General features: G+C 57.9%; 1 protein-coding gene across 1 annotated transcript; it reads left to right on the plus strand.

Moving 5' to 3' along the window:
• The first annotated feature begins 1951 nt into the window (after positions 1-1951).
• Positions 1952-26826, plus strand: RIPK4 (receptor interacting serine/threonine kinase 4). The gene is made up of 8 exons (XM_030835456.2): positions 1952-2171; positions 11143-11434; positions 16971-17119; positions 18697-18746; positions 20244-20402; positions 21168-21271; positions 22489-22750; positions 24467-26826. Exons 1-8 carry the CDS (start codon positions 1990-1992, stop codon positions 25624-25626), a joined length of 2358 nt encoding a protein of 785 aa, XP_030691316.1. The 5' UTR covers positions 1952-1989; the 3' UTR covers positions 25627-26826.
• Positions 26827-27159: the final 333 nt, after the last annotated feature.

Raw genomic sequence — 27159 nt, forward strand, 5'->3', positions numbered from 1 at the left:
TAACTACTAGTTTGTTCTCTATATCTATGAGTCTCTTCCTCATTGGAAGTTACTTTTATACTTGGAAACGTCAACCTTACCCCCCAACGACCAATGACCATTAACATAAATAACGATTACTGTCCTATAACCCCACAGGGTCTGGAACCCACCTGTCTTCACGATTCCTGCAAGGGACTTTGTTTTCCTTGTACAGATTAAAACCCTGACCCTCAGAGTGGGCTGAGTGGCCGGTATGAGGACGCTAGTGAAGTTGGAGGCCAGTCCGCCCCGCTGTGGCCTGGATCTTTGGACCCATCCTCCTGCAGCTGGGGGCTGGCCCAGGAGCCCAACGCTGAGCCTGCTGCAGACACTCCGTAAATATGTGTCGAGTGGAGCAAGCAGGTGATTAAAGAAATGAAACTGGTGTGTTTTATTACTAGACTGGTGTGGACTGTTAGTCACCGATGCCGCCGAACTTCCTGTAGATGAGACTCTGGATGTGAAAGCAAGTCTAGAGAAAGGTGCCACAAACAGCACCGATGACTCATTTTCTACTCAGTTTGCTTTTTTCCCACCAAAATAATGACCATGTTTATATATTTCAAGGTATCTTTATATATTTTAAATCCGATTATTTTTAAAATGTTAGTTTAAATGTTAGTTACATTTGCCACAAACAAGCTTGAAATAACCATTTGCCACTCCAGTCTCAAGGAGACCAACTGTGATTTCAAGATTATATGGAAAAGGACGCGGCTGCCTGATCTTCCCGAGGCCCTGGAACAAGCACTGTCCTGTTCCAATGTGTGAGCACCCGCGGAAGAGAAGCCCCGGGAGAGAATGGGTTCAGTTACTGGCTGTAAAATTCGATTACGTGCCCAGGGGAAGGTAAGGTCTGTGGAAGCTGAGTCTGAGGCTTCTGTGTGCTGGCTAAGATCAACCTCTCCTTTTCCGTGACTAACATAAAAATACAGATGACGTCATTAGAATGCTCCCGCATCCTGCCCCCATTATTCATCTCATGTGGCCAAAAATAAATCTTCCTTCACTGCACAGTCTACACCGATGAGTGTTTTTTTAGGTGTAGAAATTCGCAATTACACTTCCCGACCTCTGACCCAGATATCTTTCCAAGAGCAGGTTGCATTCAGGCTGGGAATTTTTTTTTTCCTCCCAAAGGTGGAAAAACATCTTCTCAAATGGTCTGTTCTACAAGTGAAAAGAAGCCCTACTCTAGGAAAGAACGGGAACTCCTGCTGTCTTTGGAATGCACTTTAGATTTGCTGTCGGGGTAACTGGAAAAAAAAAATGTTACTCTCAAAGTGGAAACTTCGATGTAAAAAAGCGAAAGGTGGATCTCCAGGAAATTACGCTGAGTGCAAAATGCCAATTCCAAAATCTCCCACGCTATGCGATTCCTGTGTGCAAACATAATGTATTTTGAAATAACACAATTTTAGAAATAGAAGAAAGATTAGTGGCGGACGGGGCTTGGGAGTTCGGTTATCAAAGGGCCACGGGAGGGGTTCTCACGTGATGTAATGTCCCATAAACTGACTGTAGTGACAGATACACGAACCTACACAGGTGATCGCATTGTATAGAACTTCTTACTCACTGACAACGACAAATAACATTGGGGAAGTCTGAATAAGACCGGTGGATTGTATCAAAGTATCTACTTTTTTCTTTTTTGGCAAAGTTTTGCAAAGTGATAGCACTGGGGAAGCATTTGGCGGAGTGAATTATTTTTTATAACTGCATATGACTCTACAATCATCTAAACACCCGCGCACACGCAGGTCAACAGCCGCCCGCGGCGCCCGGGCGCCTTCTCACGCAGAGCACACGGGGAGACAGCGCCGGGTCCTCACCGGTCTTTGGGTCCTTTTGCTGCGACCTGGCCCGGGGGGCGGGGCGCGTTGCGGACGTGACGTCAGTGGGCGGGGCGTGCACCTGGGCACCTGGGCTGCCGTGGCGGCGCGGAGCTGCGGCTAGACGCGCGCCATGGAGGGCGAGAGCCGGAGCCCGTGGGCCCTGGGGCTGCTGCGCACGTTCGACGCGGACGAGTTCGCGGGCTGGGAGAAGGTCGGCTCGGGCGGCTTCGGGCAGGTGTACAAGGTGCGCCACGTCCACTGGAAGACGTGGCTCGCCATCAAGTGCTCGCCGAGCCTGCACGTCGACGACAGGTCAGCGGCCCGGGCGGGGGCGGCGGCGCTGGGGCGGGCGGCGGGGCCCGGCCTCACAGCGGCGCGCGGCGGCGGGCCGGGGCCGGGGTGCTTGGATTCCGGGCGTTCCCGTTCTCTCCACCTGAGTCGCCTCGGGAGCAGCCTCGGAAGGAGAACCAAGCGCCGGGCGAGGCCGTGAGCCCCCGGCGGGGTCTGCGCCTTTTGCTCGGCCGGAGGGACGTTGGGGGTGGTTTGGCGAGCTCTGGGTCTAACTGCTCACGCCGGTGCCCCGGGCTGCGGCTCCTACGGGGAGCCTCGGGAAGCCGCGTTTGCCTAAGACGGTGTTCAGCGCCCGGCATTGTTACCTGGCTTCCGGTGAGCCCCGGATTTTCAGGGTCGCGGGCTCACCTTGCGCCTTGGACCCGCGCCCCTCGGAGGCTCGTCCGGCCCGCCCAGGACCCACCCGGGCGCTGCGGTTTGCGCCCGGCTTAGAAAAAGTGCCGTGTGGGATCTGGGCTTTGTGAGTGAGTTAGACTCCGTTCGACTTACTTAGTAATTTACTTTGGAGCACAAATTGGTGTAAGACGGTAATTATTTCGGTCGGAAGCCCTGGCTTGGCTTGGCCAGGCCTCCTCGGCGCCCGGGAACTTGAGCGTCGGCGTTACCCGGCTTGGGCCTGGCCGTGGGGTCCGGCAGGAGGCCCGGGGTGCCAGGTTCCAACATTCAGCGCTCTCTGGCCGTACCGTCTCGTTTTAGCTGACTTAATTTAGAGGCCGAGCCTCTGCGGAGCGGCCTTGCACTTATGGTTGGACCATAGTGCCCTCCTGGACCCCAGTTTCCCCATCCCCAAACTGGGAGGCCACCTGCCTGTCCCTCGGTAACAGAGGTGCTCAAGTTAAAGAAGACGGTTGGAAAGGACCGGAGCTGCCCCAGTTAAATTCGGTCGGTGGATTGTGGTCTGTGTATATCATTTTAGGGGTGGGGTGGGAGGAGGGTCTTGAGAAGTAGCTCTTTTGGGGTGAGGGGTGTTCACTCCTTACGGTTGCGTTTTAATAATTTATAAGCTTCGGTTGAGCGCGTTTAAATTGCCCATCCTTTGGTGACGTTTGCGTTCTACATGGAAGGTGTGTGGTGTTTTGTGTTCTGTGTGGAGAGCCCCCTGTACAGTCAGCCCCGAACAGACACAGCCTCAGAAAAGCAGCTCCTTTGCTGTCTCAGAGACCTGGTTTCCAATCCGCGGCTTCTTGAATGCGGGGGCCTCTGAACTCCAGCTTTTCACCCCCAGAATGGTGGTGCGCGTGTCCCTGGACTGAGGTGCACAGAGGATTGCAGCGTGTGCCCCCTCAGGTCCCGGAGGGGAGGAAGCCCCCGCGCACTTAGTGGCTTTGTGTTTTCCTCCTGGCCTGGGAGGTTATACAGCAGAACTGTTGGTGGCTTTTTGCTCTAAGCCTCGAGCACAGTGTCTCTTGGAAACTTCAGCAGGGTGGTGGCGAGTGTCGCGCAAATATCACTAACGCGCAGGGGAGCTGCTTGTGAAGCTGTGCTTCCCTCGGATCCCAGGAACTTCTCAGGCCGGGAGGGGCGCCCTGGCTATTTTGATGAAATCCAAACCTCTTTGAACGCCGGTCCCTAGTTAGAGCCTGCACGGCGCGACTCTTGCCAGTGTGTGGGTATTTTTACGCTCTCGGGGACGTTTATTTGCCTGCTGGAGTCTTCTGGCCCAGTTTTCTTCATCAGCCGCAGGTTTTAGCACCAGCGTCTTGTATCGGAGGAGCCTAGTAAACAAGCACGTCCCCAGGCTGACTCAGCAGCCCGCACCCTCAGGGTCTGTTATTTCCAGCGACCAGGCCCTTGTTTCTTGGGTGGCCCAGGTGGAGGTGGGGTTTCTCCACGTGAGGCGGGCCACTTAGGATCTTGCATTGCCTCGTTGCAAAGCTTTTTGTCCTTTACCTGGAAGGCTTTCCTGCCCTGCCCCAAATAGGCAGGTGGTGGCATGTACTGGACAGCTGGGTAGAGGTCAGCATTGCCCAACAGGAAGAGATTCACCTCTTGCACTTTGCCAGGCTGGGCGGGGCCGGCTGGCGTTCTGCGTTAGCGGCAGGAGCTGGGCTCTCTGACTGTGACGGTGGTCACACCCCTGCTCCCTGTGAAGAAGAGTCTTCTAGGTTCATTACTGACTCTCTCTGGCTTGAGACGCCCATTAGGCGCTTGTGTCAAGCCCGCTGTGGTGCAGAAGCAGCTGCCTGCCCTGCGGCATTGCCTCTAGGCCTGGAAATGGCTGCTGGGCTCCCCATCCTCCCAGGTTTTGGCAGGTGGCCTCGGTGCTCTTTTGATGAGCTGCCTCCCACCTTGACCCTTCTATTTGCGAGATGCTCCCTGGAGTGGGGAATAAGATTCTACTGGGGGTCCTAGGTGCAGCCCTCAGCCCCAAACCCCTCCCGGCTAAGCCTCGTCTCACCTGTTTGAAGGGTGGCGCCTCTCACCCCTGCCGTGAGGGCCTGACCTTTTCTTTCCCGGGGCCTCCTGCACTGGTTACATAGGGACCCACCGCCAGTACAGGTGTGGGTCCTTTTCATCGCCTGCTTCTCCCTCCGGGCAGGCCCCAGTCTTCATGCCACCCCTTGACCACAGCAGGGCCTGATCCCCAGCGTGCACCCCGGGCCCTCAGAGCAGCAGGCTGCCCCAGGCCACGTGAGCAGGTACTTCTGGGTGGGGAAGGTCAGGGGCTGCCCGGTCCCAGACACCCCTTGAAGTTCCCAGAGAGCAGAGAGACACCTGCCCAGGGGCTTCCAAGGGGCACCCCCGGGGAGTTCCCAAGTGACACCCCATTGATCTGCACTCGCTCTCCTTACGGGCACATCTGGGAGCTTTGGGGGAAGTGTAGCCACCCTGGCTGACCCTCATTGGGGATCACGAGGGTTTGGCCGGAGTCTAGCTGGGGGGGGCGGGCATTCCCATTTAGGTGGGAACTAAGCCTTGGAGGCCCGTTCCTACGGCCCCCAGCCCCTGGCTCAGAGGAAGCCCAGGATAACTGAGCGCCTGCAGCTGCTGGAGCTTGGCCGCGGCTAGTCAGGGCGAGCCCGAGCAAACCCCGGGTGTGTAAGCACAGAGCTGACAATTGGACAAGCCCGGTTCTTGTCAGTTTAAAAATAGCAGTGTGGGAACCCCTCGCAAGCTCCCTGGGGACATAAGTGGATTGGTGCGCAGCGAGAAGGCCTGGCTGGGAGGCATCAGTAACAAATGATTAAACCGTTTTCCTGCTGCCTTTTCCCACAAGTGGTTCCCAGGTTTCTCCCTCTGAGGAGCACTTTGTTACAGGGTACCCTTCCCTATAGCCCGACCCTTTTCCCCCTTCCCGTAGTTTCCTGCTACTCCTCTTTCAGCAGGCCTGTCCCAGGGCCCGTGTTCTCCCCCTTCCAAGGTACATGCCTCCGGAAAGCTTCCCTCGCCCGCTGGATGTCTTTGGAATTTGTGGCTGGGCCTGGAGGAGAACCCCATTGCTTCTCCAGAAAGTGTCCTTTAGAAATAATCAGTCTGGTGAGATTCCTCACATCTCTCCCCACCCCGATGCCCTCCCCGGGGTGGGGGAGATACGCTTTAGCCAGCCTCAATTGGGAAGAAACATTGAATGGATGTAAGTGCTGTGGATAAAGTGTCTTTAACAAATTTTACCCCGACTTGGTCCTGTTAATGCCTAGATTTTCCATCTCCGACCAAGAGGGGTGGGGCAGGGGTGCTGTCCCCATTCCTGCTGGGAAACGGAATTAGCAACCCTTCCCCGAATGGGAGAAAGGAGGTGTGATGGGAATGATTACAGAGGAGAAATACGACGCCAGCCCCACTGAATCGTGCCTAATCGTAGACACGCTCTTAGCACGTCACCATTCTTAGGTTGTATGAATGAAACTGATGTCCGTGGACTCGGGTGGCCTGGAAGGTCACTCGTCACCGGGTGGCGAGGGATTTGATGCCGATGGTGTGGCTGTGAGGAGGCTGGGCTCCTGAAGCCCCCCGGCCCCCCTCCTGTGCCTGGGCTCTGGGACTGGCTTGAAAATCGCTCAGGTGCTAAAGGGATAATAGTCATCACAGTCAATCCACCTCCAGTTCCCTTGTGCTGTTGTGGGCAGAAACCGGGAACACCGCGTCGAGGAAAATATATTAAAAAAATAATAATTGACACAGTGGTGGTTTCATTCTGGGTGAGAAGCACCTTCCCGTCTCCTCCAGCAGTGCCCGGAGAGGGCCCAGTCCAGGCTTATGGAATGGCTGATGCTGCCAGCTGCGGAGCTGGGGGGAGTGGGTACTGGAGGGTATCCTAGGGGCAGCTGAAGAAAGGCCCCGAGGATGGGGTGGCTTGGATTTCGGCTCAGTGGTTACTAGAATGTAAACGGGATGAACATTTTTTGTGCCGACCCTTCTGAACGCTACCAAAGAGGGTGGTTAGGGGGCCCGGCCAACCCATTCCCCAGGCCTGAGTGAGGGGCTCCCTGGGGGGGGGGTCCCCTGGAACCCCCTGCTGGGTGATCCCGGGACCTCCTTCCTCGCCCCAGGGATGCAGCCATGGCGGGGTCCTCGGCTCTTAGGCATTTCTGACTGAGCTGTCACGGAGAGGTGATTTGTCCTGGAAACGAGGCCTTATCTTCCAGGATAGCTGGCCGTCCTCCACGAGCTGTCCTGGGATGCGTGGTCCGCGGGACCGAGCTGCCTGGTGTTGCTTCCGGAAAGGGTGCGGGCTGTCTGAGAACATTCCGGCTGTGGCCAGCTTTCTGGAGCAGACAGCTGCAGTGGCTCGCCCCCCCCCCTTTTTTTAAACTAAGGTAAATGGGCTCTCAGTGCGGTGGGGAGGGCCCGGGGCGGGGGAGAGAGCCGCAAACCTGCTGACCTGGGTGCACTGGGGTGGGGCTCTCCCGCCAGCTGCTCTCCTCAGTCTAGTGAGCTCAGCCGTCAGAAGTCACCTGGCTCTGACGTATGCAGCCCTTTGGGCGAATGGAGCCTCACCTAACGACACCTTCAGCTTCAGCGGCATCCACATCCTCCTCAGCTGTCGGTCCGGCTGCCTCTCAGAACGTCTGCTGAAAGCGGAAAAAAGCCATCCTTGTGAGTGGCCAGTCTGTAACTCCGGAACCTGTAGTGCCTGGAAGCCTGCGGGCCTGGAGGGATCCTCCCGTGGTCTCCCGGCGGAAGCGGGTCTCTGTCTATCCTGTGGCCGGACCCGTGCCAGGGCCACGTGGGCGCAGAGTGCTGGACTCACGCTGGTGGGGAGCGGCGGCCCAGCGGCCACTTTAACAGAGAATAAAGGCAGTGGGACCAGACAGGTCGCAAAACTGCTTCTTAAAATAGGAAACAGAGCGGCAGCGGTACTGATCCCCGCCATGACGGCTCGGGAGAGAGTGTTAGGAGTGTAGTTGAACTGGTTAGTGTAGGCGACGTGAGGTCTTCCCCGGGGAGGAGAAAGGAGATGGGCCCGAGGGCGCCGTTTTCTCTCCTTAACTGACAACCCTTATTTGAAATGTTGCTTGATGCAGCCCTTTCCTCTTTCAGATGTCCCTCGGGACCGGGCACGGCGCTGGGGTCTGCCTGCATGTCACCCTGGAACCCAGCAAGCACTGTGGCTGCAGCCGGCGCTGGCCGGCCTGGGCCAGGCACCTGAACCCACTCTTCAGCCCGGCCCGGGGACTTCCACGGGGGCTCTTGTGGACATCGTGTTTTCCATTCATTGGATCTTTGACCAGAGTGCTAAGAGAGCACGTCATGCTGAGCTCAGTTTTGTCCTAGAGTCATGTCATGATTCACTCCTGATACCTGTCGCACTCTTTCCTGACGCCAGGGGAATTCTTTTGCTCCTTGAGCCTGTTCAGAGCCAAAGTCTTGATCCCCTTGCCCCCTGCCTGCCCCGCTCCTGCTGATTCCATAAATGGGGAGCCACCCAGTGATTCCCAGTAGACGTCTAGGGTCATCCTTGCTACCTCCCTCTTCTCCACATCCAGTCGGTCACCAGGACTTAATGGTTCTCCCTCGAAAATGGGCCCTGCATCCACCAGCTTCCTCTCTCTGCACTCCTGGCAGCCGGGGCCCCGGTGACCACCCTGAGTGCCTCGTGGCCGCTCTGCCCCTGCTGCTTCCAGCCTGGGGCTCTGGTGTAGGAATGGGACAGACCTTACGAGCCCTCGCTGCTGCCCTCTGCCCACCTGAGTCAGGGACCCCCTTTATTAAACGTCCCCAGGTCCCTGTACTTCCCCTTCAAAGAACTTGGATTTTCAACTACACTTCTTTTTTTAGGGGTGATTTCCACCTTCTCCCCTAGAAGGTAAATACCCTGAAGGCGCAAGGAAGGGGTCTCTTTCGTCCTCGGTTCTAACATGTAGAGGATGCTCAGTAAATACTTACTAATAAATGAATTTTAATTGGATGCAGATTAAAATTAAAGTAATTGCTGGGAGTACTTAGGTGGGTGATTCCAGACTGTAGGGGTTTATTTAAAAAAAATTTTTTTTGGCCGCACGGCATGGGCATGAGGGATCCTAGCTCCTCAAGCAGGAATCGAACCGGCACCCCCTGCAGTGGAAGTGCAGAGTCTTAACCACTGGACCGCCAGGGAAATCCCTTTAGTGGTTTATTTTAAATTTGGCTGAAAATGCGTGAGCTGTGTTCCAGTGGTTGTCAGGCTTAACTCTTGGCCTTTGGGGCTGGGCAAGTCTTTGCCTGGGGGGCTGTCCTGTGTGCTGCAAGGTGCAGAGTGGCGCTCCTGGCCTCTACCCACTGGGTGTACCCAGCGGCGGTGCCCGATGTCCCCCGGAGGCAAAGTCCCCCCAGGGGAGAACCACTGGTCTGCACCCAGGGATCCTCTCCCTGAGACACCCGCCTTGGCCAGCGCTCACCTTGGGGAGGGCGGAGGGGCGGGAACTCCCCTCCCATATGCAGGGGCCGGACGCGCGGGCAGGGGTGCTGTGGTCCTGTCCAGCTGAGCCCACCGCAGGCGGAGCTGGGTGCTGCAGACCTTGGTAAACAGTGCGGCGTGGTTCCTCCTTGCAGGTGGCCTCCTCCCTGGGAAGTGTTTTCATACCTGTAAAGGAGGCCTGGGAGTGAGCTGCGGTCTCAGAGAGGAGGTCAGATCAGTAAGAAGCAGCCTCATTTCCGTGGTAGTTTCTGACTCTCCAGCAGTCTGGGAAGCAGGCGCAGGCGCGGTGGGGTGGGCAGTGCACCCAAGCTCCGGAAGAGCCCCCGTGGTGGGGACGGAGCCGTCCTGGGTCGTGGGCCGGGGGGCTTGTGTGGGAATCTGCATTCTCGGGCGGGGGCTTGGGGGTCCCTGAGGCCGCCCCGGCTGCTTCCTGCCTCAGTTCCCAGCTCCCATAGGCTGTGTGGTTCTAGACTCTTCCTTTAGGAGCTTCCTAGAAAGCGGGTTCCTGGCACCCACCTAGAGCCTGTTCTCCGGGAGCGGAGCCCGGGAGTCTGCGTTTCAGCCGTCTCCCGGGTGCTTTCTACGGTGGCCGTGGTTGAGAACAGGCCAGGTCTTGGCCTTGTGGGATGTGGCCTCTTCTCCTGAATGTACTCTGAGACTTTGACCCATCACGCTGACACCGACCAAGGCCCTGGATACCAGTCTGTAACGGCTGCACCAGGAAGTGGCCTTAGACCAGGGGTTGGCAGACTTTCCGTGAAGGGCAGAGAGTAGACCTTCGGGGCTCTGCAGGCCACGGGGTCTGCGTCGCAGCTACGCATCTCTGCCGCGAGTGCGGAGACAGCCTCCGCCCCGCTGGACGTGGACGGGCGAGACTGCCATGCAGTCAGTTTCTTTACAGAACAGGGGCTGGCTGTGGACAGCAGCTTGGTAGTCGCCCAAAAGTTAAACACTGAAGCACTACGTGACCAGGCAACTCTCCGCCTCGGCACGTATCCAAAAGAGTCGAAAGCAGGGACTTGAACACCTGTGTGTATTAATGTACGGCATTAGTCACAGTAACCGGAAGGTGGGAACGACCCAAGGGTCTTGTCCATCAGCAGAGGAGCGGTAAACACAATGTGTGTGTTCGTACCATGGAATCATGCTCAGCCATAGAGGAGTGACGTTTTGGTTTGTGCTACAGCGTGGATGGACCTGGACGACATATGATGAGTGAAATAAGCCAGTTACTAAAGGACGGATCCTACACGATTCCACGTATGTGAGATCCCTAGAGCAGGCAGATTCATAGACGGCAAGGGGAAGAGAGGGTGGGAGCGGGGCCTGGAAGGAGGGGTTCCTGTTGAGTGGGCACAGAGTTCTTGTTGGGACGAAGACGAAGTTTTGGGTGGAGTGCGTGGTGTTGGTTGCACAATGTCGTGAACGGATATGATGCCCGTGAATTGCACACTTGGGAATGGTTACGGCGATAGATAGTATGTTACGTACATTTTACTACAGTTTAAATAATGGTTTTAAAAAGAAGGTGGCTCTTGGGCAGCGGTCTGCAGACCCTGCTTTAGACCAGGCTCCGTTGATTGCAGTGTGGGGTTAGGGTTTAGGAATGATGGGGCCAGCCAGAGTGATGGGCTTCACAGAGAAGGGGGCTGGGCTCTCTGGATGGATAATTCGTTAAAGCTTTTGGTCAAACCTAAACGTCCCTTCCGTCATCCCAAGGGAAGGGATTGTCAGTGTGGCCTCGTCATCTGCAGCTCGGAGCCTGCATTGGCTCAGTGCTACCGGAGGGTTTTCAGATAATGATTGCAGGCTCTCTCCTCCCTGCTTACAACAACCCCACGACGCGTAGATGCGTTTGAATAACCACGGACTGAAGACATGGGAAGGCCTAGAATTTAATTATGTGACATTAAAGTGAGCTCTGTGTGTGTGTGTGTGCGCGCGCACGCACACATACGTGCCCTTGTACACGTGTACATGCATTTTAGTAATTTTCTCAGCCGTGTGGAGCTGCTGATCTCCTGGCCACAGTGCCTGTGCCTGTGGCCAGGTGACCACTACGCACACATTCCTCACGTCTTTGAACTTTTCCAGGGAGCGCATGGAACTTTTGGAGGAAGCCAAGAAGATGGAGATGGCCAAGTTCCGTTACATCCTGCCCGTGTACGGCATCTGCCAGGAGCCCGTGGGCCTGGTCATGGAGTACATGGAGACGGGCTCCCTGGAGAAGCTCCTGGCCTCCGAGCCGCTGCCCTGGGACCTGCGCTTCCGCATCGTCCACGAGACGGCCGTGGGCATGAACTTCCTGCACTGCATGGCCCCGCCTCTCCTCCACCTGGACCTCAAGCCCGCCAACATCCTGCTGGACGCCCACTACCACGTCAAGGTAAGGACGTGAGGGGACCGGGTGGCCGGAGCGATGGATGCCCCGGGTGGGGGGCTGCGGGACTGGAACCTCAGGGCCAGCGAGGGGGCCGAAGAGGAGGTGGTTCCCTTGCGGGAAAGAACTCAAAGCAGAGGCCTCTCTCAGCATCAGGATCCCCAGTCTTGCCGTGTGTGGCTGGTAAAAACGCCACAGATGTGTAACTGGAAAATGGACTCTTATGAACAAGGGTCACGCCCCCAAGTCCTGGATCAGGACTCTAGGTTCTGGGCACCCCGGAAAAAGAGGCTGTGGGTTTGTGGATTCCGGTCTTACTGGCCATCTTACACAATCAGATTGAAGCGGACCTCGGCTCGGCCGTCTCCGTGTGGGCTGGGTCAGCCTGTTTCCCCTTGGTGGTTCCCGGGCTCAGGGTGATGGGAGTCTCGGGGTGCTCGGAAATGGGGGCTGCGGAGTGCTGTGGAGAGGGGCCCTGGAGGGACTCATTCTGTTCTCTTCCTTCAAGGCCTGTGAGTTATGATTTTTTTTTTTTTTTTGCGGTACGCGGGCCTCTCACTGTTGTGGCCTCTCCCGTTGCGGAGCACAGGCTCCGGACGCGCAGGCTCAGCGGCCATGGCTCACGGGCCCAGCCGCTCCGCGGCATGTGGGATCTTCCCGGACCGGGGCACGAACCCGCGTCCCCTGCATCGGCAGGCGGACTCTCTACCACTGCGCCACCAGGGAAGCCTTGATCTTTTTTCTTTGATAAGTTTATAAAGCAGCAAAGCACGAGGGATAATATAACTAAAATCGGGTGCCGTCCCCTTGGAACTGGCCCTTGTTAGTGTGGTAGGTTTGTGTTTCTTTGAAGATGTCTCTCCCTTGGAAGGCCATCGTGTCACACCGTGGGGGGCACTAGCCGTGGCTTTCCCACTCAGTGACATGGGTTCTAGGCTCGCCCACCTGCTGAGGTCACCCTGTCCCTCAGGAGGGCGGGTCAGGAAGGGCCACACGCCGTGGCCGGGGTCCCGTCCGGCTCCTCGGCGCCGTGGAAGGAGGGCTGGGCCCGGGGTCGCACACAGCCACCCACCTGCACCCCGACTCTGCAGCAGGCACAGCACTCCGGCTGAGCCAGCCTGTGGCCAGTGGGGGAATCAGTTTCCACGTCGTACACTTAGCGACAAGGTGTCCTTAAGGCGGTGTCCTTCAAGAATAAGATTTTATCAGAAGCTGGAAGTACCCTTCCGCTCAAGTGAAGCGGGGAATTGAGGGAACAAACAAGTGGGTGGTTCCCAGCCTTCCTGAGTTCCAGCAGCCCTGCAGTCCTGTTTCCTTCTGGTTGGGGTGCTGGCTTCACACGTGGACTGTGTCCCCGACGAGCATTGCAGAGTTGTGATGACCAGCGTGGGGTCCGTGGGCGCCAAGTCAGAGTGAAACCTTTGATCTCAAACTTGCATGAGCACAAGCAAGGGGAGGTGAGGATGGGTCCCCACTGTGCGCAAGGCCCTGTCTCTGGGAGCTGCCCCGTCTGCCAAGGGAGGTTCCGAGGGGACGGTGGCTCCTGCTAAGCCGGGGCTCCGAGGGGTTAAATCGAGGCCAGTGTTGTCCAGCTGTGTGTGGTTGAGCAGAGGTTCGAACCGGGTTCTGCGGCCCTGGAGCCCTTGGTCTCCCACCCGCCCCACTGCCGTACATGAGATGCTCACAGACATCACGGGTGGCACGCAGTGGCGCACGAGGGCAGACGGGGTAGCGGGCAGTAGGTGTCCAGACAGCCCCTGGGGGTGCAGTGGGAGAGGGGTCACTGGAACTCCAGCTCGGGTGAGGGTGTCACTGGATGGGACTGGTCTTCGGAGAGGACCAGTCAGGAGTGGGGGCACCTGCAGAAGGGCCTTTCGGAGGAGGAAGCAACCCAAGAAAAGTCACGGCAAGTTCTGGGTTTTTAGGGGCAGGAGAAGCAGGAGGCATAGTTGGATTAGGGTACAGGGTGTGGGGAGGCCTTCCACTCGTCTTTAAGGATGCTGAGATGCCACTGTAATAGAACGTGCCTTTCTTAGGGAGACCCCACTGATTGCACCCCATCCCTTTGAACGGTCTTTTCAGAGTCACGGAGTGCAGTTGGCCCAGCGGGGCCTGTATCTCAGCTCACTCCCTTCCCACCGTCCGGGCCGCTCTCCTAACAGCCATGTGGGATGTCTGGGGCAGGAGTCCCGCCCTTTGAGGACCACGGTGACATCCTCCTGGGCAGCACAGCCCTCGCGCGCTCTGTCCCCGGCAGGGGGGGTGGTGGCCCTGTCGCTGGGGGACGCCTCGCCTGGCTGTGGGCGTGTCGGCGAGGGCGTGTCGGCGAGGGCTGGTGCTCTGGGTGCTGGGAGTGGCCGGCACATAGTCTCCTCCTGTCCTGTCAATGCCGCGATGCTGACCTGCGTCCAGGGGTGGTCGCCGGTGCTGCGTACACAGTAGGACCGAACGCCCGCCCCGCAGGGCGCTGAGTGCCGCTCGCTGGCGCCCGGGGCTGATGTCCTTGTGGTCGTTTCTGCGCTGGCTCCCGGGGCTCCTTGCTTTGAGCGCTTTCTTCCTCCTCCGCTTGTCCACCCCGGGCTTGGCAGGCCTGGCACTCGTGGCAGTTTTAGGAAGTGGGTGAACGTTCCTTAAAGGACCGAGGGGCTTGTTAATAAGGACCTGGGGCGGCTGGGAGCAGTGTCCACTGACAGGAAGGGAGGGGACACTGCAGCTCCGAGGAGGTGGCCAGGCCACCAGCCCCCCTTTCCCAAAGGTTGGGAACGCACTTCTGTGACTCCTTTTTTTTTTTTTAAATAAATAAATTTATTGATTGATTGATTTATGGCTGCATTGGGTCTTCGTTGCTGCTGCACACGGGCTTTCTCTAGTTGTGGCGAGTGGGGGCTACTCTGCGTTGCGGTGTGTGGGCTTCTCATTGTGGTGGCTTCTTTTGATGCAGCGCACGGGCTCTAGGCACGTGAGCATCAGTAGTTGTGGCTCGCGGGCTCTAGAGCGCAGGCTCAGTGGCTGTGGTGCACGGGCTTAGCTGTTCCGCGGCATGTGGGATCTTCCCGGACCAGGGCTCGAACCCGTGTCCCCTGCGTTGCCAGGCAGATTCCTAACCACTGCGCCACCAGGGAAGCCCTGTGACTCCTTAACCAGGTGGGCAGTCACCCTGCACAGCCCCAAACAAGCAGAAACTATATTCACAGGACGCGTTTTTTTCATCCTCAGGAACAGCTCAGCGGGAGCCTCATCTGAGGTTCTAAGTCGGCCGCTCGATTTCTGGGCAGTTTTTAGTTGATGGTTATTTTTAGCAATACAACTTTAATCTGGAATCTTGAAATAAGATCCTAGGTTGTCACTCCATCCCCTTCCCTTGGTCCCTGGAGGCTACATTTTTTGTCCATAGGTAGGATGACTGGAACTGAAAATTTCACAGCAACCACCTGTTTTTGGAAAGTGTATTCAAGACACTTTGATATTAAATTAATATGTGAGGTTAATATTAAGTATGCTAAGTATCACTACTAAAATATTAATTCTAGTGACAGGAGTGAACGCATTTCAAGTTGATAACGGAATAACTCGACTTAAAATCTCAAGCTATACTTGGGGCCCACTTTGCCCAGACCAGGCTGTATTCAGAGGGCTGGATACCCAGGGTCCTGTTCTCTGTGGTGCAGAATGGCCTTTCACTCCAAGGTGGCACGGCCCTGACCCGGCCCTTCGTTAGTCTCTGTTAGTCTCATCCAGCTGGGCCCGGCAGGGGAAGGGCCGTGTCCTGGGGGCCCCTGTGAGCACTGGCTCTGGGCAGTACCGAGGCGGACGCTGAGTGCGGGTTCGTTTGTAAATTATAGGGCGCTTGCTGTCCTGAGGGATTGCCACACTGTCCTGCTGTCTGGGAACCCGGGGACAGACGAGGCAGGCCCTCCCTGGGCGGGACAGGTGAGAAGGAGCAGGTGGAGGAATCCTGTGGGCCGGAGGGTCGGTGGCCATCAGAGAATTCTCATTTCTGAGTTTGCCTTTTGGTGCCGGAGGTTTCACGTAGAATTTAGGCTTATTTTCTTTGCGTCAAGTGTGTATCTTGAAGCAGCAGAAATAAGAAGAAAAGGCTGCCAACGTGGGGGTGGGGCACCAGGTGCCAGGATCCCTGCATGCCCGTCTGTCCTCAGTCCTGAATCTGACACGTCCACACTGCTGGGAGTTCGGTACTGAAACTTCCCCGCTCGTCCACCTGCTACCTTGCGTGGCTCTGTCCCCGGTCCCGAGCTGCAGGGTCGGGGTGATGGGTTCGTTCTGGGGAGCTAGCACTTCCCTTTCCCGAGTGGAAAGTTTCTTGGAGGTCGGAGAATGGACCGCTGCTGGGGACCCCGAAATGGCCAGGCCGGCCTCACTCGTGTGGACCCACACCCCCCCACCGGGCAGAGCCTGACTGCAGAAGTGGGGGCCGGGTCCAGTGTCACAGGCTTTCTTCCCATCCCCCACGCCCCCCCCCCCCCCCCGCAGATGTGGTCAGAGACCCCTTGGAGGAGCGAGTCCCCAGTCCTAAACCCGCCCTGCTCAGCGGTGATGACGCCAGGCCCCTGGCTCACCTTGTGGGCAGGCGAGCCCAGAACCAAAGGCCTGACTCGGCCGCATTTCCCATCACCCCAGAGGCGTGTTTGAGGGGAGCCCGGAGTTAACTAGAAGGCTTAGAAAAACCCACGTGCCTCGGAGGAGAATTTACGAAGGGGCCGTTTTCCACGTGGATCCTGAGTCCCTTAATGCCAGAGAGTGTGGCCTAATCCCACACAGCGTTTCACCGCCTCTGAGGGCTCTGATTCACACCCCGGGTTGCAGGAGGGGAGGGCGGGCGCCCCGCAGTGACTTCCCCCTTGTGGGTTCCCCTGAGCCTTCAGGACGCCTTGACCTTAGGATACGCGGAGGTAGAGGTGTATGGGGCCCGAGCTGCTGCGTCCAGGTGCCCCTTGGGCCGGTGGGCCCTGCGGCGGAGGGGATGTGTGTCACACCTGTCGTTTGGGTATTGTGTTTGGAGCCAGCACGTGTCTGTTCCTAGAACGCTCCAGGTGGAGGACAGAGGGCCGCCGAGGTTGGCAGTTGTGTTTTGCTCGCTTTAAAGGGCTTCTGAAGGCGCGTTTCCCTTTGAAGAAGCAGCTGCTGCTTGCCCGCCGGCCCAGCTGTGCGATTGCCTAACTGCTTTGCCTCTGAGGGTGCCCCCTCCCTTGCCTTCCTTCTGCCAGTGAATTCCTTCCTTCAAGTGTAATCTTTTCCCCTGTCCATCAAGCTCCTAATGGTTTCAGGCATGGTTCTTCCCAGGCTGGCTGGGCCTTCCCGCCTGCGCCGGGGAGCGCAGGTGATGTGAGAGCCATGGTGCCGATTCCTGAACGCAGCTGCTCAGCCGGGGGTGGGGGGTGGGGGTACCGCCCCTGCCCCCGACGTTGCCAGGGTCCTGGGGGAGGGCATGCTGATAAAACGTCCTGAAGCAGCAGCCCCGGCTGCCTCACTCAGCAAGCTGCCAGCCAAGCCTGATGAGCTCCTTCCCGCCACTGCATTGCAGATCTCCGACTTCGGGCTAGCCAAGTGCAACGGGCTGTCCCACTCGCAGGACCTCAGCATGGACGGCCTTTTCGGCACCATCGCCTACCTTCCTCCTGAGCGTATCCGGGAGAAGAGCCGGCTCTTCGACACCAAGCACGACGTGTACAGGTGTGTGTCAGGCGCGCAGCCCCAGGCCGCCAGGGGCTCCGCGCCTGGATTCCTTGTGCTCTGCAGGGGGACTTGGCCAGGGGCTCCTCCGTGCCGCCAGATAAGAGGTTCAGTCCAAAGGAAAGGGCTTTTAGGCGGAGGGTCCGGGCTACCGCAGGACTGGCTTACAAGAGGGAGTTCTCTGCTGTGAGCACTGCTGGCCCAGGATGGAGAACGTTAGTGGTTGGTGTCAGTTAGAGCCGGTTATGCAACCGGACGGGCAGCTCCCACACCGTGAAAGCTTTGGTGTTTGTAGGATGTAGGGAACATGGGCTCTATTGCTTGTCTGCTGAGAGAACCTGCTACTTCAAGTGGTCTCTGTGTCTGTCTGCGTGTGGATTCCGGCTCCAGAATCCAGTCCCCTGTGGCCCGGAACTCACACTTCCTAACGTCACTTACGCGTGACAGGAGCACAGACACCCTAGAGGCTGTTCACAGACTGGCACCGGGGATGTCTGTGCTGGAGAGCAAGCGTGAATCATTTGGCGCCTTCCTTTCCCACATGGTGAAGGTCTTAATCACTCAGACTTCTCGGAGAAGGAAAGCAGGAGGCGGGTGCCGGCAGGCACGTAAGCCCCTCATTGTGGTTCTTGTCTCACGCGGTGACTGTCACCCTGAGCCCCGCCTTCGGGTCACGGCCACCGCCTGGAGTCCTGGCCGACTGGTTTGACCGTAGCCGCCCGTGCACGTGCTTTGCTGGACTTTGAGCAGGACGTCTGTCAGGGACTGGTGCACAGGGTGCTGGGCACCCGCCTGTAGGGTTTGGGGAGAATAAGGTTCTCTGTTTATTTCTGAGTTGAGAGTTTCAACTTTTGAATTTGTAGATTTCAGTTACTTTTCAATGGGGACTTCTTGCCTTTCGGTAAACAGCTGCCCTTAACCCAGTGCAGGCTGGTAGCTCAGTGCTTGGACTTCTGATTCTGTTGTTATTTTTTTTTAATTTTACCAGATTGAGCTCTTTCGGGGTATATCCAGAGTAATCATATATATATAATTAATATATAAATGACATAAAGGTAACACACACACACACACACACACACACACACACATATATATATTACACACAAGTATATATAATTTCTAACAACCAAAAAGGGCTCTGGGAGGTTCAGCCGGTGCCCCCTCATCTTTTCCACGCCCTCAGATGACGTCAGTGGGCTCGAGCCGCCCAGAGCTGTCGTCGGTATTTTGAGGCCCAGTGTTTGCAGGAAGATGGTGTGAGAGAAGCAGACTCCGCCGTTCTCCCCTCGAGCTGACGGTCCAGGAACCGGGTGGCGGTCCCTTCGGGAACCCCTCCTGCTGTTGGGACTGACGGTTCAGTTGATGGAGTTTTGTCTGTTGTCTGACATTTGAGCTTTCCACATGCCTTGTTCCACAGTAAGAGTATTTGCCCATTTAAAAAACTGCATGAAAGATACCTTGGTGTCCCCTCTCTGTCTCGGAGTCTCTCGAAGGCGCTGGGGTGGACTTCCTCAAGCTCGTCGCTGTGTTTGAGGCTCCGGCACGCAGACACTGACGTGCCTCTTCCCTTCCAGCTTCGCCATCGTGATCTGGGGCGTGCTCACGCAGAAGAAGCCGTTTGCGGGTGAGTGGACATGTCTAGGGGTGATGCAGCCGCCTCTCCCCGAGCAGTGGAGGGCGTGCTCTGTGGTCCTTTCTCTGTGTCAGAAGTGCCTGCGGATCACAGTCGGGGCCGCTCTGGGCCGTGGTGCTGGCGGGCCGTCTGGTGGGGAGCAGGGCTGCCTTGTCCTGCCCAGCAGGTCCGCACAGAGACCCACGGCCCACCTCATTGCAGGCTTTCATATATGCCGACGAGGCGCTCTGCCGTGCAGCTCACATACGGGGAAAGGCACCGATCTGATGGGGTCTGTTCAGTGACTCTTGTTAGGTACTAGCTCATTGTTTTGTGTGTGTGCTATAATACACGTAACATAAAATGTCTCATTTTAACCATTTAAACTGTACATTGTGGCATTAAGTGCATTCACGGTGCTGTATAGTCGTCACCACCATCTGGTTCTAGAACATTCCGTCACCCCAAAAGGAAACCCCGGGCTGCTTAGGCAGTCACTCCCTTCCCCGCACCCCAGCCCCTGTTGACCACTGATCTACTTTCTGTCTGTGTAGGTTTGTCCGTTGTAGTGATTTCCAGATACATATTTTTTTAATTTTCTAATTTTTGATTGTAAAACACACATCACTTAAAAATGGCCATCTGAACCGTTTTGAAGTGTACAGTTTGGTCACGTGAAGTGTCTTCCCATTGTGGGGCAACCAGCCTTCAGAATCATTGGGTGGATGCTCCCCGGGTCAGCACACCCGGCCCGAGGGCTGTGGGTTTCCTCCCCCTGCCACGCACCCACCATGCTGATTTCCGGCCCCAAGGTCTCAGTACCTTGACTCGGTTTATTGGAAAAGTCAATTACCTGGGCTATGCACTCTCTTCTGGTCTGACCAAAAAGCTCTAAGAACGCAGATCAGAGTCAGCACGTGGCCCCCAGGTCTTTTGCAGGGTTTTGTCTGTACGTCGTTACCCTGTCTCCCTGCCATCTCCTGCTCAGTGGAGGTCCGTGGTCTGGATTCTTTTCAGCGTGGCCAGGTGGCACTGTCGCTCGGGCCGCCGGGGGCCTGCGCTTTGGGGTAGAAATTCAGGAGGACGTTTTCGTCACTGCAGGGCAGTTTGGGCCACTTGGGGCCGGGCGATGTGACTCGTGACTTTCAGCGTTCTTCCCTTTGGTGGGCGTGGGCCCCTTTGGAACCCATCTCGTTCCCTATTTTTCTCCTTTGAACTTGGTTTTCCTTTGAGTTCGATGCCCAGAAAGACCTGCTCTGTGATACAAGGCAGTGATTCCATTTGGTAGATCACAGATAGTTTCTAAAACCTGGAAAACAGAGGACAGATGTGCCCTGCAAGGTGAAGGATTAAAGAATGCTCTGTGCTTTGAAAAGGAAATACCGTGTCTCCTGGGCGCTTGGTGGTGACGTGCCCCAAACTTTCCCACGGTTGTCACTCCTCCCGAAGATAAGAAATCCTGCCTCGGCCCCACGGAGCTGCCCTGACCTGTGCACCTGCCCTTTGCAGATGAGAAGAACATCCTGCACATCATGGTGAAAGTGGTGAAGGGCCACCGCCCCGAGCTGCCGCCTGTCTGCAGACCCAGGCCCCGCGCCTGCGAGAGTCTCCTGCGCCTCATGCAGAGGTGCTGGCACGGGGACCCCCGGGAGCGGCCCAGCTTCCAAGGTGAGTGCCCCCAGAGGGCGCCCGGAGTATTGCTGCTTGAGGGTCATGCCGCTGTCCCAGGTGACAGAGTCGACGGCCAGAACAGGGGAGGCTGTCCGGAGACAGGAGCGCCAGGGCGAGCCCGGCACCCGCAGGCTGTGCCCGCCGGTGGCCCCTGCCTGTGACAGGGGCGAGGAGGCTGGAGCCACGTGGTCAGCTCCAGCTGTCCACCCCCGGCTGTGGCCCGCTGCCCTCAGCAGCCTCCTCTTGGTGTTGCAGGTTCAGGTGCAGCAATGCATCTTTTAGGGACGATGCGACCGCTGGCCTGCGGCTTTCTTTGCATTTCTCATGGCGCCTTGTCCCTGGGGAACGGCTGTGTCCTTTGGTTAGGAGAGTGATCCTGACGCACTTGAAATTGATCACGACGTTTAAAACGTATGGGGAAACCAGCGTGAATGCGGTGGGAGCCTCTCGCCAGGAGCCGGCAGCCGGGCCGTCGGGGTACGCGCTCCGGCGGGTCTGGCTTCTTGGGGAAACGGGGCCTCCGTGGCTCCTGCTTGGAGTCTGGCCAGACCCTGCATGTGGTTGCCGATGGGGACCCGTGCGGGGTTGCCATGAGCTTGGCCGGGGGCCAGCAGCCTGGGAGGCCACAGTGCTGACCGGTCAAGAGGCTGGACCCTGCAGGTGCTGCCTCTTCTGTCCCGGCCTGAGGTCACACGTTTAACTGGAGCATTTGTGTGAATCAGTGTCGAGGCGCTATACCCTTTTGTGTTTTGTCCCCCAAAGAAATCACTTCTGAAACCGAGGACCTGTGTGAAAAACCTGATGATGAGGTGAAAGAGACAACTCCAGACCCGGATGTGAGAAACCCACCGGAGGCCGAGGCCGAGGTAATGGGGACCCTCCCGGGGGCCTGGTTCCCCCTAACCTGGCTTCGGGGGTTGAGTCTCTCTTTTCTGCAAATGCCCTGCCAGCCTGGACCACTCGCCCCCTGTTCTGAGGCTTGGGCCGTCCCCCGCCCCGCCCCTGCCTGCTCGGCCTTGGTGAGCTGGACTCGGAAGCCTGCAGGCCAGATGGGGGAGGGGGTCTGGGCTCTGGGGGTCTGGGGGTCTTTTTGCACCTGGAGGCTGGGGATCTGTCCACTTTCTAACTGCCTATACACGTTTTGTTTTATGAGTGCCACGCAGGTTAGGTGAGATGTGATCAATTCTAACTGCTAACTAAATAAATACCTTTCGGGTAGTAAGACTCGTGAAGTGGGGCCTGCTAAACTAACTTTGTTGGGTGATATCTGGTGTTATCACCCCAGGCTGTGCTGTAGGGCCGGGAGATAAGTAAGCATTGATGGTGTGTCTGCTGTCTGAGCAGGAAGGGGCGTGTGCGTGAGGGCAGAGGGCAGAGGGGCAGGGAAGGGGACCCGGTCCCCACCACCCCCACAAGGGAAGAAAGGCCCAGGCGTGGTGTGACTCGGTGCGCCAGGCCACCAGTTCCCGAGGAGAGGGAAGATTGGGGACAGCTGGGCGGGAACCGGGAGGAATCACGAGCCACCTGCAGATTCTAACCCCTCGGCACAACCTGCGTTTCTCGCGGCCGGGCAGGAGGGGGCCCTCGAAAGGGCCCGTTAGGATGGGTTGGGGTGGAGTGCCGTGCTGTCCCTGTAGCTCGGCCCCTGCCCCCCACCCTTGTACACACGCGGCCCCCCAGCTAGACTCGCACAGCTCCGGGGAGGGTGGCGGGTTGTTAGGACCCCAGCCCATCTCCTTCCTCCGTTTCGTATCAGCGCTGACCTGTCCCGGGTGGACACGGCCAGCACACAGGCTTCACCTCCTGCAGCTTATTCACGTCTTGTCCGGATAACTCAGGGCCACGTCACTGCGCAGATGGGGCCCAGCATGGTGACGGGCATTCCGTCCCCATCGTCGTCTTTTCTTACCATGTCCTCCCGCCGGGTGGACCCAGCGCAGGGTCTCTGGGCCCCCTAGAACCATGGTAACGGGAGTTAAATTCCCTGCATGGCTCACGGGGGACCCACGTGTTCCCCACCTCCTCCGCCCGCCCCGTCAGGTCACGGATGGAGCCTCATCCCCTCCGTGTGCTGTCTCTGCAGGCGCCCGCGGCCACCCCGCTCAAGCGAGCCTCTGCCCCGACCTTTGACAACGACTACAGCCTCTCCGAGCTGCTGTCCCAGCTAGACTCGGGCATCTCCCAGACCCTCGAGGGCCCGGAAGAGCTCGGCCGCAGCTCCTCCGCGTGCAAACTCCCGTCAGCGAGCAGCGGCAAGAGGCTGTCGGGGGTGTCCTCGGTGGATTCTGCCTTCTCCTCCAGAGGGTCGCTGTCCTTGTCCTTCGAGCGGGAGTCTTCAGCGGGCGGTGAGTGGAGGGCCCATCCCTGGGAAATAATGTGCTTAACTGGGGGCCCGGGGGGCCGAGCAGAGAGTGAGCAACTGAACGGGCTTCCTGACCTCACGGTAGCTGTCCTGTGTTTTCTGCAGCCCTTCACTGATTGGGTTTGGGCGTCATTGCAAATGCAGAGATGCACGTGGGCTGAGCAGGTGTCACTTAGATGTAAGAGGGGTGAGTCACACCCCTGGCTGTGCGGGTGGGTCTCACCCGTGCCAGCCCGGCACGCAGGGGCTGACCTCCGGTTTGCAGGTTGAAGAACTCGAGCTGCATCAGGGAGCCCAGTGGATGTATGGAACCCCTCCCCCTGGAGACCTCTCTCTCTTGTAATGTCAGCCCTGTACCCCCTTTCCCAGACGGTGAGGGGAAAACACCCGCATTCCTTCTTATTCGTGCGCTCCCATCTACCACAGCCGTGCATGTTGATGGGCAAGCTGGCCTTGGAGGTTGTGAGTCCCTGGTCCTGTTTATATACCTTGGGTTTTCTGTCTAGAAGGTGCTTTCCCCTGCCCCTGCCCTGTCCCAGGTGCTGGCCCTCGGGTGGGGGCCTGCTGCTAACTACAGCCCCCTCGTTGCTGCCTGTGAGGATGACGTATGAGGTGTCCTTTCCGTGAGGAAAATATGCCTGCTCACGCTTAGGGCTACAGTGCAGGGGTGGCCAGAGGGGCGCGGGAAGGGTACAGACCCCAGGAGGAAGGGGAACTTGTTTTTCCTGGGGAATCGGGGAGTTCCTCCTGGAATGAGGACTCTTCTTAGATGCCGTGGACCTCCTGGAATTTTTAGAGTGGAATACTTGGGATGAGAGGGGGCACTTAGGGTTGAGGAAACTCCTTACAGAGGCGCAGAGGTGGGGAAGGCCTGGCTGGACTGGAGGTTAGCAGCCAGCGATGAGGCTGAAGAGAAAGAAGCACCCGTCTCCCACGGAGAAAGATGTGGAACTTTCTCTCGGGGCCTGCTACCCTCAAGTGACGTCTTCATGCTTGGAGAGGACCAGTCACTGGCCCATCTCAGAAGCAGTGTTAAAACACTAAGTCCCCATTGGGCTGATTCCATTTTCTTAATACACCCCATGCCCCCTCCTCCAACGCAGGGCCCCTTGAAAATGTTTCACGTGAGGGCGTCTCGTTTCATTTAAATCGGAACCCGACAATGTAATAGGATTTTTATGTTAAATTTAACCTTTACATCGTGAATAACAGTCCTTCTAAAATGGGAGACTCAGTCCTTTAAGGAGTATTCTAGAAAGCGTCCTTCATGATATTGCTGAGACAAGAGGCATCATTTGGAGGTTGGGCTGGGAGCAGGTGGTGGGCCCTGGAGGAGTGGCCTGGGCTAGGAGCTGCCAGCTCTCCGGTGGGTTGGGGGCTGCTGCCTGGTCTGTGCTGCCATTTCTGAGTACCAGCTGGGGCCTGAGTTTTACATCCCTTATCTAATCGCGACCCTACCGGATGGGTAGAATGATTTTTACTTTGTACCTCGACAGAAGAGCACTTTGGAGACATTCGTTGCCCTGCCCGAGGTCTCCCCACTCGATCTTAAATTAAACCAGCATGGACAGCACAGCACTTAAGCGATTTCAGATAAAAAGCGGCCTGGAGGCCACGGGGAGTTGGGGGCCATGTAGAAAACACTGGCCGGGCCCGGGGAGGCAGCCCCACGTGACCCCTGCACCTGTTCTCCCCACAGATCTCGGTGCCACCGACATCCAGAAGAAGAAGCTCGTGGATGCCATCGTGAACGGGGACACCAGCAGGCTGATGAAGATCCTGCAGCCCCAGGACGTCGACCTGGTCCTGGACGGCGGCGCCAGCCTGCTGCACCTGGCCGTGCAGGCTGGGCAGGAAGACTGCGTCAAGTGGCTGCTGCTTAACAACGCCAACCCCAATCTCACCAACAGGAAGGGCTCCACCCCCCTCCACGTGGCCGTGGAGAAGAGGGTGCGGGGCGTCGTGGAGCTCCTGCTGACCCGGAAGATCAGCGTCAATGCCGCGGACGAGGACCAGTGGACGGCCCTGCACTTCGCGGCCCAGAATGGGGACGAGGGCAGCACGCGGCTGCTGCTGGAGAAGAACGCCTCCATGCACGAGGCAGACTGCGAGGGCCGGACGCCCATGCACGTGGCCTGCCAGCACGGCCAGGAGAGCATTGTGCGTATCCTGCTGCGCCACGGCGTGGACGCCGGCCTGCCGGGGAAGGACGCCTGGGTGCCGCTGCACTACGCCGCCTGGCAGGGCCACCTGCCCATCGTCAAGCTGCTGGCCAAGCAGCCGGGGGTGAGCGTGGACGCCCAGACGCTGGATGGGAGGACGCCCCTGCACCTGGCCGCCCAGCGCGGGCACTACCGCGTGGCCCGCGTCCTCATCGACCTGCACTCCGACGTCAACGTCTGCGGCCTGCTGGCGCAGACGCCCCTGCACGTGGCTGCGGAGACGGGGCACACGAGCACCGCCAGGTTGCTCCTGCACCGGGGCGCCTGCAGGGAGGCCGTGACGGCTGAGGGCTGCACCGCACTGCACCTGGCCGCCCGCGGTGGGCACCTGGCGACCGTCAGGCTGCTGGTGGAGGAGCGGGCCGACGTGCTGGCCCGGGGGCCCCGCCGCCAGACGGCGCTGCACCTGGCCGCCGCCGGCGGGCACTCGGAGGTGGTGGCGGAGCTAGTCAGCGCCGACGTGCGTGACCTGTCTGACGAGCAGGGGCTCAGCGCACTGCACCTGGCCGCCCGGGGCCGGCACGCCAAGACGGTGGAGACGCTGCTCAGACACGGGGCCCACGTCAACCTGCAGAGCCTCAAGTTCCAGGGCGGCCCCGGCCCCTCCGCCGCGCTCCTCCGGCGAAGCAAGACCTAGCCTGCCGCCCCCGGAGACGGGGCCCCCGCGGGGTTCCTGTCCCCGCGCCGTGCTCCGCTCGCCCCGTCTGCGGCCTGCGGGATGCCTTCGAGAGGCGGGTGGCCGCCGACTTGGGATTCGCGCCGGCATCTGCTTGGGCATCGCCTGCGCACCCCCCCGACGAGGCTGGTCAGGGTGTGCGTGACCACTGCCCACGGGTGCGCCCGGCGTCGGAGGGACGGGGGGTCGGAGGCATTTGGCTGCACCCCCCGCTCCTGCCGTCGGTCCCTCGGTGACAGGGCCGTGAGCCCCCCCACCCCGTCGTGAGCGGAGCCACCTGTGGCTGGGAAGGTGGTGTGCAGGAAGAGCTGCGTCTTTTCTCTCCATTTGCAGCGGCAGGCAAAGAAGCCTGTTCCAGAAGGCTTTCGTGGAATTCTTGTTCTCCGGAAGAATACCTTTCATAGACGAACAGTGTCAGCTGTCGCTTTAGATCCGTGAAAAACTTCCATCTCATTGGATCGTCTGCCTTCTGCGCAACGAGTGTGAACTGGTGGTTGGTTTTTAAAGCAAAAACGGTCATCTCACCGGCCCTTTCATACCCAGATTTGTCCGTCACTCAGTCCTCGTGGGTGGCCACACACGTGTGCCGTGAGTGCTACCTGCCCTAATTCATGTCTCGTTGCAGAAAATGTTTGAACTTTAGAGTCAAGTGTCTAAAAGTCAAGAAAAATTCACTGACGGCCTCAGTTTCGGACTCAACAGTGTTAGCGAGTTAGATGCACCACCTTCCTCACCGTTTTCAGCCGTCAGTCTTGGCCGGGTAGCGGTTTGTGCCGAGTGATGCTGTTTTAGGGTCTCCAAGGGGGTTTCTGACCTGCCTTACAAACGGCTACTCTTTGCAGGGGCCTCAGCTTTTGGGGTGTGACCCCCCAAGTCAGCTCCAGGAGACAGCCTCACGGTCTTGGATGTAAAAACCCCGTTCTTTAGTTGTCACCTGTGTCCCACATGCACCCGCCCCCCAATACCATGATTAGAGTCAGTTTGCTGCAGGCCCCGACCCTGTATGCAAACATGCCCTTGGGACTGGTGTGTGAAACAGAGACTGATGTTAACGTACCATGTATGTTAATGTGAATCTGTGGGCAGGATACTTCTTTTCTGTGACAGGAAATATCCGGGCTGCTTAGAACTGGCTATGTTTTAATATGCCTTGTGCTTTGAATGTGTTGTGTTACTGTTGTATGTAGAACACGTGGAAGAAGAAGCTTCCGTTTGATGTCAATAAAGCTAAGTTCTCTTCCGACCTTTTTGAAACCGATGAGCCTACATTTTCATATACATGAGCTCGAAGAATCTGATTTCTGAAAACCAGATGTGAGGCAGCCACATGTGGGGTGGAGATGCCCTTTGGAAGGGCAATCTGTGTGCCCTGAATTTACCCGTGATCTGGGGGGGATGGAAGAGGTGGAAGGGTGGACCCGGGCTTCCTGCCTCCTTAGCCCGGGACCTTCCTCCTGCATGTGTGAACCGTTAGGGAAGAAGCTCCCAACACCA

The sequence above is a fragment of the Globicephala melas genome, chromosome 4 (genome assembly GCF_963455315.2).
Source record: "Globicephala melas chromosome 4, mGloMel1.2, whole genome shotgun sequence".
NCBI classification, from domain to species: Eukaryota; Metazoa; Chordata; class Mammalia; order Artiodactyla; family Delphinidae; genus Globicephala; species Globicephala melas.

Excerpts from the sequence above, each read along its gene's own strand:
- RIPK4 (XM_030835456.2), top strand. The coding sequence starts at position 1,990 with ATGGAGGGCGAGAGCCGGAGCCCGTGGGCCCTGGGGCTGCTGCGCACG. Across the intron at positions 18,747-20,243 it reads GCAGAAGAAGCCGTTTGCGG|ATGAGAAGAACATCCTGCAC; the intron begins GTGAGTGGACAT and ends TGCCCTTTGCAG. Across the intron at positions 20,403-21,167 it reads GGAGCGGCCCAGCTTCCAAG|AAATCACTTCTGAAACCGAG; the intron begins GTGAGTGCCCCC and ends TGTCCCCCAAAG.